General features: G+C 42.4%; 1 protein-coding gene across 3 annotated transcripts in view; it reads left to right on the top strand.

The window, feature by feature from the left end:
* drosha (drosha ribonuclease III) overlaps nucleotides 1-15,375 on the top strand; it is an 83,859-nt gene that overhangs the window by 29,931 nt on the left and 38,553 nt on the right. For all 3 annotated transcript variants that reach the window (XM_067485828.1, XM_067485826.1, XM_067485827.1), the window contains exons 18-22: nucleotides 3,778-3,916; nucleotides 4,036-4,096; nucleotides 4,406-4,465; nucleotides 6,444-6,543; nucleotides 9,022-9,124. In XM_067485828.1, coding sequence (XP_067341929.1) covers nucleotides 3,778-3,916; nucleotides 4,036-4,096; nucleotides 4,406-4,465; nucleotides 6,444-6,543; nucleotides 9,022-9,124 — 463 coding nt within the window. The remainder of the gene's footprint in view (nucleotides 1-3,777; nucleotides 3,917-4,035; nucleotides 4,097-4,405; nucleotides 4,466-6,443; nucleotides 6,544-9,021; nucleotides 9,125-15,375) is intronic.

Below are 15,375 nucleotides of genomic sequence, written 5' to 3'. Positions count from 1 at the left end.
ATACTGTATGTCCTAAATACACAACCTCAGGTCTACACTGTGTCAATAAAGCCATAAGGACATTCTATGATTCTCTGTACACCAAAATAACTTATTGCAGTGCTGACTAGCATTGTGATTGCATGAGGCAACTGACAAAGTGGGAGTCTCTACAGTGAACACTTGCTCTCGCCCAGCTCCAATGGAGAAATGGCCCTTTGAAGCTCCACTTCTGAGAGCCTCTGTAATAAACATCTAACATTTAAAACTTGGGGTGGGGTGGGGTGGGGTGGGGTGGGGGGTGGTCACGGTCGCCACATGCTCCTGCATCCCCACATCCAGCAGACCCTCATAATCCTATCCACCCCCTGTTGTTTTGTCCCCATTCCTCACTTTTGACCCATGCTGACAGAATGAAAGGCGTCACAGAGGATCTCAATAATTTAACTGTACAAGTCCTCGGTCCTAGCTCTGATACTGCATGATTTTCTTTGTGTTCCCCCACGAATTTGACTGTGACTCTATGTACAGAGTACCAGGGTATTGTATTGGTTTTGTTATTCTTGGCAATGTGTGCCTGGCCATGTGATTGTGGCGTCCATCTGTTTTAAGTAGAGCTGGCCTGAATGGCCCATTTTAGAGACTTGCATTTACGAATTAATATTTGAATTATTCTTTGTTACAAAAGGATTAAAATGACTGCTGTGTAATATGAAATAAATGCAAAATATGTTCACATTAGTCTTAAAGGCTGCAAGTCTAGCGTCAACTAAAGAATTGAATTACAAAATCCTCATTCACTTTTATTTGAGCACAGGTCTGACATTAAATGTTAGTGAAAACCAACCAAACATCTGAAGTCACAGCAACACTTCCATGTGGTTGTCATCATAGCATCAAAAGTAATTACACTGTTGGAAAAATGCTTATCAGTAATACTATAACTACTGCTAACATGTACTTTACCCATGTTTTGATCTATATTGTAATCCCTTAACACACGTCTTATACCCCTCCTTTATTCTGTAGTTGTATCTGGCTTAGTGACTAGAGAGGCAACACGAAATATTTAGTCTGTACACAGCACACCACCAACACCTTTAATGTAGATATGCCAACCATAAGTTTAGCTCTGCCTGCCATCAAAATATTTAAAGTGAAACAATAATTTATGGAGTTTGTAAGGCACTCGTTCTCAACCGGTGGCAAAATAAAGAACACTCTTTACGACGTCGGATTATATTTCACAAGATGTAAACCAGTGGTAAGCCTCAAAAACAGGAAGGCCAGATTAGGGCTAAGAGCCAAAAACATGTACAGTTGTGGAACAACCTCCTATGGACAGATAAGATGAAGATCAGCTTCCAGCAGGATGATGAAGAGAGAGGGAGAAATATAGAAAAGGGAAGGAACCACTTATCATCTGAAGCACCTCATTTGTAAAGTACGGCGGAGGTAGTGTGATGACTTGGGCTTGTGTTGCTGCCAAAGAAACTAGTTTCCTTGTATTTATTGATGATTTGACTAATGACAAAAGCAGCGGGATAGAACTGGTCGTTTCCTCTGCTCAGTTTCACTCAAGTGCTTCACTAAATACCAACGTAAGGGCAATGCAGCTGTCATCGTTATTTAGCCTTGTTTATTTTATATAGCCCGTTTTATTATGACATAAGTACACTCCCTATCATGTACATTAAAATGCAGATGATTAAATTACAAGTTCAAGTGATCCCAGTCTGTCTCCTCGCTTTCTTTTTGCCCCTGAATCTTGTTCTACCTGTGTGCTATATTAAATGATGCAGTACACAGTAATGGCATTGTTGAATTTTGTTTGCCAAGCAGGCAGTTTGCCCATCAGTTTCCCTGCATGTGGGTTCAAGAGCAACACTCCTTCCAGTCAAGTCTGCCGCTCTCCACTGAGTGATGATGTTTATTCCTGTTTAGCCAAAGGCAGTTGAGCAGCAGCTGAGGCAGTGATCACTAAATCCAAATCCCTCCGATACTTTACGCAGTCATTATGTTGACAGGAACAGTTGCAGACGTCAATCCTCTCCACACATTCAGCTTAAAAGCCAATACTGTTGTTGGATGCTGTCCTTAACTGTGAAGGACCTGCAGTGTTTACAGAATAACTGATGTATTTTGCTTGATACAATTCCTTTAGAGTAGCAAACTCTGTAGTTCGGGCTTGTGTAGCAGGCTGTCATTGACTTGTGTCTGACATGGCACAATAGGGGAGTTGAAATTGGAAGTAGATGTGGTGGTTGTTGTTTTTATTTATATTTTTTATCAAACTGTCAAACAGTGCAGAGAGTTGCTAGATTTCTGCTTGTGTCATGTCAAATAACTAGCCCCCCACACACACACACACACAGACAAAATAGCTGTTCCTCTTAACTACAGAAAAAAAAACAATTGCTGTTGAATTTGTCGTTTCTGTGTTCAAGGCTACAAAGCTGAAGGTCTCTTGAGCAACTATAAATATTGAAACCTCTCTGTTAACGTTTTACATATATATCTCATTGGAGCTTGAAATTGATTTGAAGTTGGCTGAAAGGAGACAAGCATTTTGAAAAGCAAGCCCAGGGGGGAGAGCAGTTGGAGTTTTTTTTTTTCTCTTTGGCTGAGATTAACATTCTCCTAATGTAAGATTGATAAAGGCTTGACATATCCTACTGAGCTCTATCTTTCTCCTTTTTCTATCCTCAGCGAGTTTGAGATGTTAAGCAGCAGCAGTCTTTCTAGGCACAGCAATTTTTGTCGTTTTTTTTTTTTTTTTTTTTTAAATAAAGCTGAATGACAACTAATAGCTTTCCTTTAGGGTTATTTTACCTTATATTCCCACTTTTGGTCAACTTTACAGATTTGAAAGTTTGTAATTGTCATGCAAACAACTTTAACCATAGCAAACAGGCATTGGGGACCCTCACTCATTTACATATATCACCCACTTCTCTTATCTTTCTAGTGGTTGCTGATCCAACAGTATTTCTTTTCTAATTAACCTTTAGCCAAAAGAGAAAATGCTGCAGAGGATTTTCAGAGGCCTGGATTTTGTGTTGTTCCCACATCATCTAACAGAAAAACCAACTTTTAGGCCATGTTCCTCAAACCCTCTTCCCCAAGTAAATAACAGACACCCACCTGACCAGTCACCAGAGGAGAATATTCCTCAGCCACTCTCTCTACTGTCTTCTAATGACCTGCACTTTGTAGAGGCTTTTGCCGGTGAACGGGGGTCGGCATGGGCAATCTGATTGGTCTGCAGCTACACATCCCCGTATGCAGCAAGCTGTAATGCACCACGATGCACCACTCTTGACATTTATTGATCAGAGCCAGCACTACGTTTTTCAAAAGTTTGTGCTACAGTGGCTCTACAGTGGATCAGACCAGACTGGCTACCCACCGCTCTCCGTGTGCGTCTGTGAGCACTGGATGCCTTTGAGGGACCCAGAGCCTTATGTTTGCCTATTATTCCTATTGCACATCACCTTCAAGAAGTGGCTGTTCACTTGCTCTCTAAAGTATCCCACCCATTGACAGGTACCACTGTCAAAATCAATGTTATTCATTTCGCCTGGTAGTGGTTCTAATAATGGTTGCACCAAACAGTGTTGTCGCAAATGTTTAGTGTGTTCTTGTTTTCATGCTGTTATGTCCCAAGAACTGTGAAAATGAGCTAAATTAGACGAATAATATGAATGAATATGTTATTTGTGATGGCAGTTCACACTGTATAAGGCGACAATCTTCCTGCAAGTTTATAATTTCTTGCATTATAATTTTGTGCTCCAGCTGGCCATGACTCACCCTAGTCACCACCTCAACTTTGGGATGAATCCTGATCATGCCCGCAACTCCCTTTCCAACTGCGGTATCCGCCAGCCTAAGTACGGGGACCGGAAAGTCCACCACATGTACATGAGGAAGAAAGGTGGGTAATTTATGCCGGTATAATCCCCATTCTCTCCCTCACTCGTTTCTTTACTCTCCGCCAAATGACATCTGTGCTTATATTGCCCCTGACCCTCCCACCCTTGGTATTCTTTTCAGGAATCAACACCTTGATTAACATCATGTCTCGTCTGGGGCAAGATGACCCCTCACCCTCCAGGTAGGCTGCCTGCAGGCACATATCTGTTCATGCTATCACTGACCACAGGAGCAATCAAAGGGGCGATTCTCGTGATTAATATACCCGGCAGGCCTGCTGACAAGAAAATTAACTTTAACTGTGAAAGGAAGGGATATCTCGGGGGAAATGAAATGAGCTAATTTTAAGGGCAACGACCACATATTATTGAACGTGATCTGCTGTTATTCTCAGAGTGCTGATGAATGGAACAGCTGTGTGTTTGTGTGGCTGAAGTCTCTGTGTCTGGCCACTTTTTCAACTGTCCTCCCATCTCCTCCATGCTCCTAGGATCAATCACAACGAAAGACTCGAGTTCCTGGGTGATGCTGTTGTCGAGTTCCTCACCAGGTGAGAAAGTGCTTGCGCAACTTTGATAGACGCAACCACTAATTGAAGCTGACTACAGAACTATCAGCCTTTCTTCCCACCTCCCGTCCTTTTCTCTCACCCTCTCACTCCATTTCTCCGTCTCTCTCATAGTCTATCCCCGTCTGTCACAATCACGCTCTTCTCCATACTTTCAACTGAGTCAAGACAGTGATTTACTGGTAATTGGAACTGGGATGTAATCCCCACCACCTTATTTTAACGGCCTGAAATTCTCCATGACAACTTGCAATTAGCTGTCTGGAATCGCTGTCTGGAATGCTGACTATGTTATTGACTCCCAGGTGAGTGCGGACATTACTGCCCTGCACTTACCTAAGCAGAGTGCTAATTATACGTAGATATTATTAATCTCACACAGTCCCTAGCAAAGTAGCTGCCCACCTACCTACTGTACCTCTACCTCCTCGTTCGAGTGCATAATAATAGTAGAAAAGGAAAGAAAAACCTTCCCTCTTGCAAGACGGTGTAGTATTTACTCGCTTGCACACAGGTTGCAAAAAGCAAAAAAGGAACATCTGACATCCATTTAGCCAAGAGCGTTAACTTCAACTACCAAAATCTTATTCCTAACCCTCGATGCAAACACTTCCACAACAGTGAACATTCAGGAGCAGGATTAAACCTTAATAGGAACTGACACTGACAGGACACTGCTTCAGCTCCCTTATGCAGCAAGAACAGTGTTACAAAGACGCTGGTTAGCCTCGGTTTCTCTGGATAACTCTGGGCATGTTTTGCCACTTTCCCTCCTTCTTCCCCTCTTCCTCTGCCTTCCTTCTTTGATTGTTAGCGTCTGACGAGACATGCTTGGCCTATGCTCTAGCCCTCTGAATTATTTATCAACCTCTTGTCCAGTTAAATGGGTACAGCAGATCCAGCCAACTGCCTTATACACCTCCAGTGTGCACTGCCCTTGGAGGATATCTGTGCCTCTGCTGTCCAGCCAACAGAATATTTTGCACATTTGAACAGCTCTAACATGAAGAATTAGTGTTGAACATAGATTTTTTTTATTTATTTTTTTATTTTATTTTTTTTTTATAGGGACAGCAGATGTTAAAAGGTAGACGTAGACATTTTTGTTTTACATTTAGACTTTAAAATTTAAGTAATCGTTGCTGCGGAACTGGAACTGGATTACAAATGAGCGTCATAGTTCAGGGCTGGAAAGATCCACAGGTTTTGTGGTTACATAATGACCCTTTGATGTACTGTGGGGTCTATAGTTCACCACATTGTAATGGACGTCTTTGAAGGCGATTTATTTTGTGGATGGCTTTATCTTAAAAGAAGAAGTCTGAATCTGCTTTTACTTACTGAACCAGCCACAAGCACAATGTTTGCGTTGTGCATGTAGAATGCGCTGCAGCTTAGTCAGCCTCTCTGACTGACACTTTTGCCAACAAAGCAAGTGTCTCTGCTCTAATCATTTTTGTTTGTTTTCACACTAAGATCACAGTACCCTAACGAATAAACCTTTTGTGAATCTGGAAAACAGAACACCACCTGCTTTCCTCTCTTTGCATTGATTAGAAATGACTGAATTAAATGGCCTGTTTTAATTTAAATTAAATCAAATGACACGGTGTGGTTAGGGAGACTCTGGACCGTAATGAAAATGGAACCTGCTCTCCCGGAACCCAGCTGTGGAACCACTGAAGCGTCTGTGGCCATTTCTGGGTTCTAACACAGTGGTGGAAAAACTGGAAATCTCTTGAAATTTAATTAAGTGGTCTTGGAAAGCTGGATAAATGCAGCATGACACAGACGTCTCACTTTTGTCGCCACAAAGAATAACTTTTCGCATTTTTTTAATTTGCTTTTTAAAACACCCATATTGGTATTCAGATTAGAAATGAAGATTGTGGAAAAACGACGACATGATATTCAAGTAAATCTAAGTTATAGTGACTTTGTTTCATCTCTCTGTCCACAGTGTCCACCTGTACTACCTTTTTCCCAGTTTAGAGGAGGGTGGCCTCGCAACATACAGGACAGCCATCGTACAGAACCAGCACTTAGCCATGCTAGCCAAGGTAAATTCACCTCCTCCCACTACTAACAAGTCATCTTTCTGCAGGTCAAATTGGTGAAAGGTGTATGAACTGACAGGAGAACACATTTGAGACAGTGTTATTGTTTTCTGTCTTGCCATTATGACTTTGCTTCTTTCTAAGGGTGCACTGGGGAAAAGAGTAATTTTCTCTTGCTGCCATCCTTACCCCCTTTTTTTTGCCCCCCTCAGGTTTGTAATTGGAGTTAAAAGGTTGTTGTTTTGGAGGACTAGACTAGTGCGGCTGGGGTCCCAGTGGGCCCCCAGAGGTCTTCCTAAAACACTCTCCAGTTCCTGTTATCGCTAGCCCCCCTTACTTCCTACCTTCTCTCTCTCTCTCTCTCTCTCTCTCTCTCTCTCTCTCTCTCTCTCTCTCGCTCTCTCTCTTGCTCTCTCTCTCGCTGGCAGCGTTGTAGAGCCAAGCAGCACTCACTGGCACGTTTGTAAAGAACACAACAATAATCGTCCCGTGATGTGGAGAAAGCAATTAAAAACTTCAATCTTTTATGTTGCTCCCTGCTGAATACAAAGATGCAGCCACCCGAATCTGCATTAGTGCTGTGCAGAAGTTTGGCTTGTTTCAATTTGCTGCTTGCGGTAAAGTGAGTGTGATACAGCGTTCGACGTTGCCAAGTTGTTTACCAGGCTCCTCTAAAGCCGTCTGCTCAAGAACACTCGCAATTATCTTTCAAAAAATATCTTCAGCGAGCAACAGCACAAACCGCCACTTCACTTGGAAGGCTTAAAAGTCAGAACGGGTTCCCTCTGAGTTGGAGTATTTATGAATTGTGATTTAATTTGTGTGTGCAATCACGGAGGGTGGGATACCACCAACAGTTATCAGCCATAATTAAATGGAACCCTGACTGTTTTTTGTTGGGTATTTGTCTGTGGTGCACTGCCAGTAAAGTCAAGTTGGGATACTTTTGACTTGGCTTGGAGAAACAGTTGGAGAAAGTTTCACTGACCCACAGTCCGTAAATTCCATCCAAGCATAATATTATTTTTATTATTAATACTACTACTACTACTACTCTTAGCTCAACAAATATATTTGTAATATGTGATAAGTTACATAAATGGGCTTTACATGCAATTGTTCCTGCGCCAGCCTGCTTTTGGTAACAACAAAAAAATCCAAATCCCACAACAACAAAACCTAATAAATCTGGTTGTTAGAATATCTTAAATTACGTGTCTCCGAAAACAAATGACGTCAGGCCACTGGAGGAGGTAATGCGCAGTGAATATGAAACGTATTCGCCCTCTTGAGGGTTTTCACCTTTTTATAAGTATTTATTTTTACAATATTTTGTAATTTTGGACATAAAAATCCTTCACGTTAAAGTAAGGTAACCTAAATCAGCATTGGTGCAGCTATTTGGCACTTTAATTTAGTTTAGAAGTTAGTTAAATGGAGATCACCTGAATATAGTGAATTTAAGGTGAAAAGAGGGGTGTGATTAGGCAAAATTAAATTTGAGGCCATATATAAAAACAACTAGTGTAAAAGTACTTGGCAAAAGGTAAAAACAAAAAATAGGCTAAAATCTCAGATAAATATTATTTTCTGGAGGTGCAAGTGAATACACTTATACAGTTAGTACGTTTTGCAGCTTCTTATTTCTTGTAACTTGATAATGATTCATAGCTGAAGGGTTGTGGTGAACATGGCACAATGTACAGAGAAGCACAGCTGTTAGCATATTGTACAGTAGCTTTAAATACGACGTTACGTGGACAGAATTGTGTGGTGTACAGCACGGTAAAGGGTTGTGCTTGTTTAGATGAATAAAACAAAAACCATTTAGCATGTTTAACACAGCGTCAACCTGTGAAAGCACCTGCGGGTTGACGCAGGTTAAATATAGAAACATTGTACTGCTTCGGCAAATACAGTATTGGAGATATCAATAATACATACACCCATCATGTTTCATGTTTCAAGTTCCAATGTAAACACCTCTTTGAGTTCCCTGTAGGTGGAAGGTCAGTGGACAATGCAGTGTAAAGCCCACTTGTCTTTTCGCAGCTTTCCAGCACCAGTTATTATGTTATTGTCCAATGCAACAACTTTTCAGGGAGTACGAAGGTCACCACTGCACTATTTCACTATTTATTATGGGATCATCTCGAGTGTCTGTCTGTGTTGTGCCAGTGCAATTTTGTGCATGTTTGCATGTGTATGTGCACATTTTCCTCCTGTGCCAGCTTAGTGCATCCTGCCACAGCTGGACAACACATGGGCACATCTGTCAGTGCCATGAAGTAGAACCTTTTCCAGCAAGGGCAGGCAATCTTTCTCATTTCCCTTGAGTTTTTTTGGCCCCCTTTCCCCTTCTTTTCCACGGAGAGCCTAGGAAAATGTGCAATACCCAAAAAATTGTTATTACTTTTTCAAGAGGCTATTACTGAGGTGTCGGCGGTGACACGCTGATATGAATGTGTTTGTCTTTTTCAGAAACTGGAGTTGGATCGCTTCATGCTCTACGCTCACGGACCAGATCTGTGCCGAGAGTCGGACCTGCGGCACGCTATGGCCAACTGCTTTGAGGCTCTTATCGGTGAGATTCCCACAGGACAGAGAGAGAAGCAAGGATGATGGTTGTGCATGAAAACATAAAATAGGAAGGCATTTTGAGTGAACTAAATATGTAAATCTATTCCTAAAAGGATGGATTTACATATACTCAAAACAAAGACTGTCTTTCCACTCTTACGAACAGAACCCAGAATTAGAGGGGGGTTCAGTGTGCAAGTTTGGTGGAGTGCTGCTTTGGTAGACTTTGCGGTAACATGCTGGTATTTTATCTAAGCTGCTTTTATACATATTGCATCTAATTCACCCAATAAAAAAGCGTCCTTTAATAGTCTCATTCGGGTTTGTGCCTGTGTGTTAAGCTGTGTAAATAGCTGCAGTGGATCTCCCATTAGGCCCCGGAAACATTACCCAGCGTTATTGATCACAGGAGATGTGGCTTGACCTCTGGCTGGACAGGCTATCCCCAGAGCACTGCTGTGCTTTACCCACACCAAACGCACAACCAAGCTTTCTTATTCGTCTCGCCTGCCCGTCTGAGCAATCATTGGCAAGTTACACACACAAACTTGCACAAAAATGTCTTGGTGGGGACGACGGCCCTCTCTCCATCCAACCCCGCGGGCAAGCGCTAAGCCTCACTCTTGGAGAGCTGCGGAGTCGGCAGCTTTCCTCATCTTATCACCATCTTGATTGAACCAGTTCAGTCATCTCTGCGCTCCCCTGATGATAGATACAGAAAGTGGGTGGCTTTAAAGAGATCTTCCTCGCCTCCCTCCCCCAGTACAGAAAAACAGCAGTGTGCGAAGAGCAGCAGGGAATGTGCTGACTGGCAACCATGGCCCCTGTCGGCCCCAGGGCCCTGTACTTGTTACGGGTTCATTATCGGCAGAGACAAAATCTTAATCTATTCTGTCCTTTGGCAAAGCAGCGGAGCCACGACACTGGATGCCCTTTTATTTCTTCGCCTCCCTCTTTTTCCTTGTCTTCACTGCTCTTCTATCTGAAATTTCAACTTAATAAAAGTGATGAATAAACAGGGATGCTGTTATAAAGAAACCTGTGAGAGAAGTGCTGTCAGAGAGCACCCTGTGGTGATGGGTTTTGGATTACTAACTCAAAAATATCCCCCCCCTCAGCCACAGAGGCACACGCTGAGGGGCAAAACATGCACACATACACACAGATTGAAGACGTTCAAAGTCGCTTGCATTGAGAATGCCGTCTGATGTTGCCTCTCTTCTTTCACTAAGACTTTTGTCATCTTCATTTCAGTTTTTTTAGCTCAAACACCTCCTTTAAAACCTTGTTGTTGAGCAGTCAATCTATCTCCACCCTTCCCTGTCTCTCGCTTACTCTTTATGTCCCTTTGCGTTCTACATCTTTCTCTGTTCCCACCCTGTGATCTAGACTTTGGGTGTTATTAGGTGAAAGATGTGCCACGCAGATGATGAGTCATCCTGTCACTCTGTCATCTCCTCCTTCCCCATCCTCACCCTCCAGCCCTCAGACTCTCTCATTGAACAGAGCGTTTTCTTCTTACACGACAAACTCAGATCACTCACACGTGCTGTAGGATGGTACGAGGGGCACACAAGCGCTGTCATTTCATCCTCGCACGCGCCTTGCTGTCTGACAGAGACGTCAAAACCACCACTTTCCCAAAAGCAGCAGGCACCACATCAACAGATATGCGCTTGCAGACGTGTCGCTGCCTTGTTGTCTTGAAGGTGCCTTTTTTTTTTTTTCCCCCACCTTTTTTACACGCTTTTCCCTTCAGTGTGCACCCGCATAGAATTCAAATGGCCTTCTTTCCGTACACTCCTGTTTTGAGAGCTGTGATGGAATATGACATGCTCATAATATTTCCTAGCCCTGGCAGATAGCTTTAACGGCTTACTATGCATGTTTTCTGACCTTTGTTTTATTTGTTTCTCTGTCACGGTGACCACTGAACCTGGGCTGTGTTGGAATGGCAGATAATCTCCTGCTTTGCATGGGCAAAGCTTTCCCTCCATAGTGCAGAGAATGTATCTATCTCCTAACCCTGAGGCAGGGCCATTCTCTTGCTCAAGACAGAGAGAGCAAGACGGAGAGAGCTGGAGAGGGAGGGAGAATGGAGGGAGAGCAGTAGAGGAATGGAAAGCTAAGGCATCTGCAATGCAAATGGGTGCCCTGCAACCCTGAATAATTCAAAGTGTTGAATGGAAATCTTGCTTTTCTGATCCCCTGTCATTAACTTCTGCTGGAGTGGGCCATTCTCATTTGGGCTCTTTTGGCCTACACACCTCCCATTCTGTACTGCCCTCCCCATTCTCTCTCTCTCACCCTCTCCCTCTGTACTTTTGCCCGTGCCCACTCTACCTCTTCGTCTTTAGAAGCCACTTTCTTCCTCTGCTTATTCATAGAAACTATGCACGCCTGTTGCCCTCCCGTTTCCCTCTCAGGTCCTCTTCACTGATAAGCCACGTTGCTTCCTTCCTACCGAACGGTTTGAAAAGAATTGAGAGAAGAAGAAAAGAGGCCCCACTCTGTTTTTATGGCCCTAATTTCCTTGTACAGTTGATCTGTGGATTATACGCTGCCAACAGCCAGGGGATACAGATGGTGAACCTTTGTGAGGGCCCTCTCTAAGCTCTTCCTATTAAAAGAACGGAGAGAAAGGATTATCTCTCACTTGCTGAATATCAGATTCATGCACAATGCAGCCGGTGTATTCATTGAACGAGTACCGCTTCCTTTGTTAATTGCTGCAGTGGTAGCAGTGATGGAGTTGGGTTCTTGTGTGCCCTCTTGTTTCTCCATCTCGCCCCCCACTCAAATGTTTTACGTCACAGTGCACGTAGCCCGCCTTTGTTGCTGTTGTAGTGAAAATTCTATTTCCATGTTTTGGTTTTGTTTATTTTTTATTTTATTTTTGCCTTTAATGTGTTGCTTTCCATGTCCGTCTTCTGCCTCAGCCCCCATTGAGCTGAGAGGGAGCGGCTTAATATATTATTTGATGGATTAAAGCCTGAGAGTTTTTGAATAATTCATTCTAGGTTATTAATGCGACTGTCAGCCGCTGGTGTTTCATATGCCCCTGACTCTGGGTTTTTATTGGTCACTGAAAGCCTTCAGACATTGGAATTCTATTCCTAAACATAACACTGTATAGTTGGTGTGACTGTCTGAATTAGACTCGTGACAGATGTAGAGATTCATTAATGGCCGACCTTCTCTGGCCATAACTGATATTCTTTAAGGACTTAGGGATGAAAACTTGGTAGGAGTTTGTAAACTGTGTTCTCTCAGACTTGTGCCAAATATCCATTGTTTTTCAATTAATTCATTTATTCATTTAGTTTTGTTAGTTAGTTAAGGTGTGGCCTCCAATATTCTCTGGTTCCAAAAGGAAACCAAAGAATATTAGGAAATATTAGGAAAATACTAGAATCAGTAAGTTAAAGATTCCAAAGAACAGTCAAATTTGATCATTTACCACCTTCTACCCGGAAAAAGTTCATTGTAATTAAATTGTTAATTGTAGCGCACTAAATGCCACTTAATATCACCTTGTGAGCATGATAAGCTGAAACGTACTGCATTCAAAGGACATTTGAAAAAAAAGCATTGATCCAGTTATTTGCTGCAGTGGTGGCAACATAATCAAATCCAGTATGTTTTCTCATATACATATTGTGGGCACATTTATCTCAGTTGTATTTTGTTCTGGCTTCTCTGGCAGGGTCAACAACTCAGTGGGTTGAATCTGCCAGAGCACTGAGACTGCAGTGATTTGGCCAAGGCATGATGTTACTGCAAGATGAGCTGCAGAAAGACGCTACAGTATAATTGCGGCTTTGTGGGTTGTGTGTATTCAGCTCGTCAGCTTGCAACTTTGCAAGTTGATAGGGTGGACTGTGAAGTACAGATCTTCATCTAATGATTGCAGCAAGTCGTGCGATTGATTGGATCGCTTTGGGGCACACTTTTTGCATGGACAGCCTCCTTGTCAAGAGTGTTCTCCGTAGAAGTAACTACATATCTTGGTTTCTTCATCCACAGATCCTTTGATTGACACCAAAGGTGTTGCTTTGAGATTTTTAATACCTTTTTAGGTCCCTTGAGGCTCTCGTGGTTTCTCGCTTCCTCCTCACCTACCCCCCACTTTCTCCTTTCACTTGGAAAAGTTTTAAAAATCTAATCAGCAGCAATAACTTTGAGATTCAGTGACTTTGAGGCCTCCATTTGGGGAACTTTTCAAATCTACTGTGTCATCAAAACATCAAGAAAACTGCCTCCCGCATCCACCCACACCCCCTAGCCTCAGTATTTACACACATGAATGCATTATGAGTGATAGTTGAAAGACATTCAAAACTTGGTCTTAGGAAGCAGTTCTTATCCTCCCACAGCTGCTCTCGAGAGGAAACATCTGGTTCGTAGCTGCGTCTTGAACTGAGGTCCACATTTTAGTTAAACCACAACTGTCAGTGCTGAAGCTTAGTGAGAAACATCCCAAGAAGAACCGCTCTTCTCTCTAGAGCCTCCTGTGGTCAGCCTCAGTGATACACTAACCCAGCCATGTCATGGTTATAGAAGCCTTGGTTGCTGATGCACATCTGCACAGGGTTTAGTTGCATGCTGTGTTTGTGAACTCCGTGAAGAGGGAAGATTTATAGACACAGATTCATAGGCATGAGTTTGAAAGCTCATAAGATTTTTATTTTTTATTTATTTTTATTTTTTTTTTAGACCAAAAGTCACAAAGACTCGTGCCTTCTAAGATTCACAAGCCACTTTGATTATTCTAGCACTCAACTAGATTTTTATAATAGTAATGGGCTTCTAAATGAATAAGAGTTTGTTACATGCCAAAGTGGCTGCTGGGCGAGACAGAGTTGTCAGGCTTAATCAAATTTTACGAACATTTGGGCAATGGCTGGTAGTAATTTCCCACTCTGCTTAGAAGTTAAGGGCATGGGAGGCAGATAGAGTGGGTGTTCATTTGAGTTTGTCTTCATGCTATGTGGTCTGTTTGTATTTCTTTATGGTTTCGCTTATGTGGGACGCATCTTCACTATTTGTGTGTGTATGTGTAAATGGCCTGTTAGCCACCTGAAAGCAGTTTCCCTCCCCAGATGATGAATCCCTCATATGTTTTTGATGTCGTTCATGAAAGCAGTTTGCACGTTTAGACTTGCAGCCGCACCGCGCCCCATTTCCACCGGCTCATTTATGCACATAATAAAAACCGCTGCACAATTGTATACCCAATTTGCCAGGTGGTTATTGCTTTCTAAATTGAATGAGCCACCCTAAGTGTGATGGTTCGAAGTTGTATGCAGCTTAAAGGCACTGTGATAGTTCCATTGATTTTAGTAGAAACAGTTGAAGAGCAAAACAATAAAACACACAAAGGAGAGTTGACTTGTGCAAAGGAGGTGAATGTTGCTGCAGAATGAGCTCGAGATGCTGCATATCATTCCTATTGAGAGAGAAATTTAGGATACTTGTATTGTTCTTTGGTTGCTGTGACAGCAGCTCTCCGCAATATGGGACCAATTCTCTATCAAATTTCTTTCTTTGCTCTTTGTCTTTTGTGTGTGTTTGTTGGTGTATGCAGATGTTAGAGTGTGATTTTCCTCACAACTCAAATTGTGAGGCACATTCTGTGTGTTGTGTGGATATCTGCACAAATAACTCATGCCCGAGTGTGTAGGCGAATGACAAAGAGTACATTAAAAGTTTGTCTACACTGTCTGTAAAGTCTATAGCGGTATGTGGGCTCGTATGTTTTTATAAGCCCTGCTCTTATCAAGCTCACCCTTCCACACTTGTTTCAAGTTAGATGTTTATGTGACCTTGTCCAGTTCCATCTCAATGTGGTGATGAAACCATGCCTTCCTCTCCTCCTCCTGTGCTCTGACAGGGGGGAGGAAGATCTGCACGGGAACCCCGAGGTCATTTCACTGTCAAAAAGCAATAAAAATGCACTCCTACTTTTAATAAAGCAATTATAACTCATTGCCGAGTTCAATTAATTTTAAGTTTTCCATTAGGATAGGAGTCTGAAAGTGCCTCAAAATTGCCGGAATTTTTTATACCAGCATTGCACTGGTGGTATCATGCTTTACAGTTACTTAACATTTGTGTGGGTGGGGGTTGTTTCCTAGTTTATCATTTCACATTATAGTGTATTCTGCGTGATTTCCAGCAATTACTCCACACAGTTTGCACACACTTCCTGATTATATGTGGTTGTATTGATGTGTCTTTAATCATTTCATTTAT

Source organism: Channa argus, chromosome 19 (genome assembly GCF_033026475.1).
Source record: "Channa argus isolate prfri chromosome 19, Channa argus male v1.0, whole genome shotgun sequence".
Lineage (NCBI taxonomy): Eukaryota > Metazoa > Chordata > Actinopteri > Anabantiformes > Channidae > Channa > Channa argus.
Note: the sequence above shows the minus strand (reverse complement) of the source record. Positions and strands in the feature narration are given on the sequence as shown.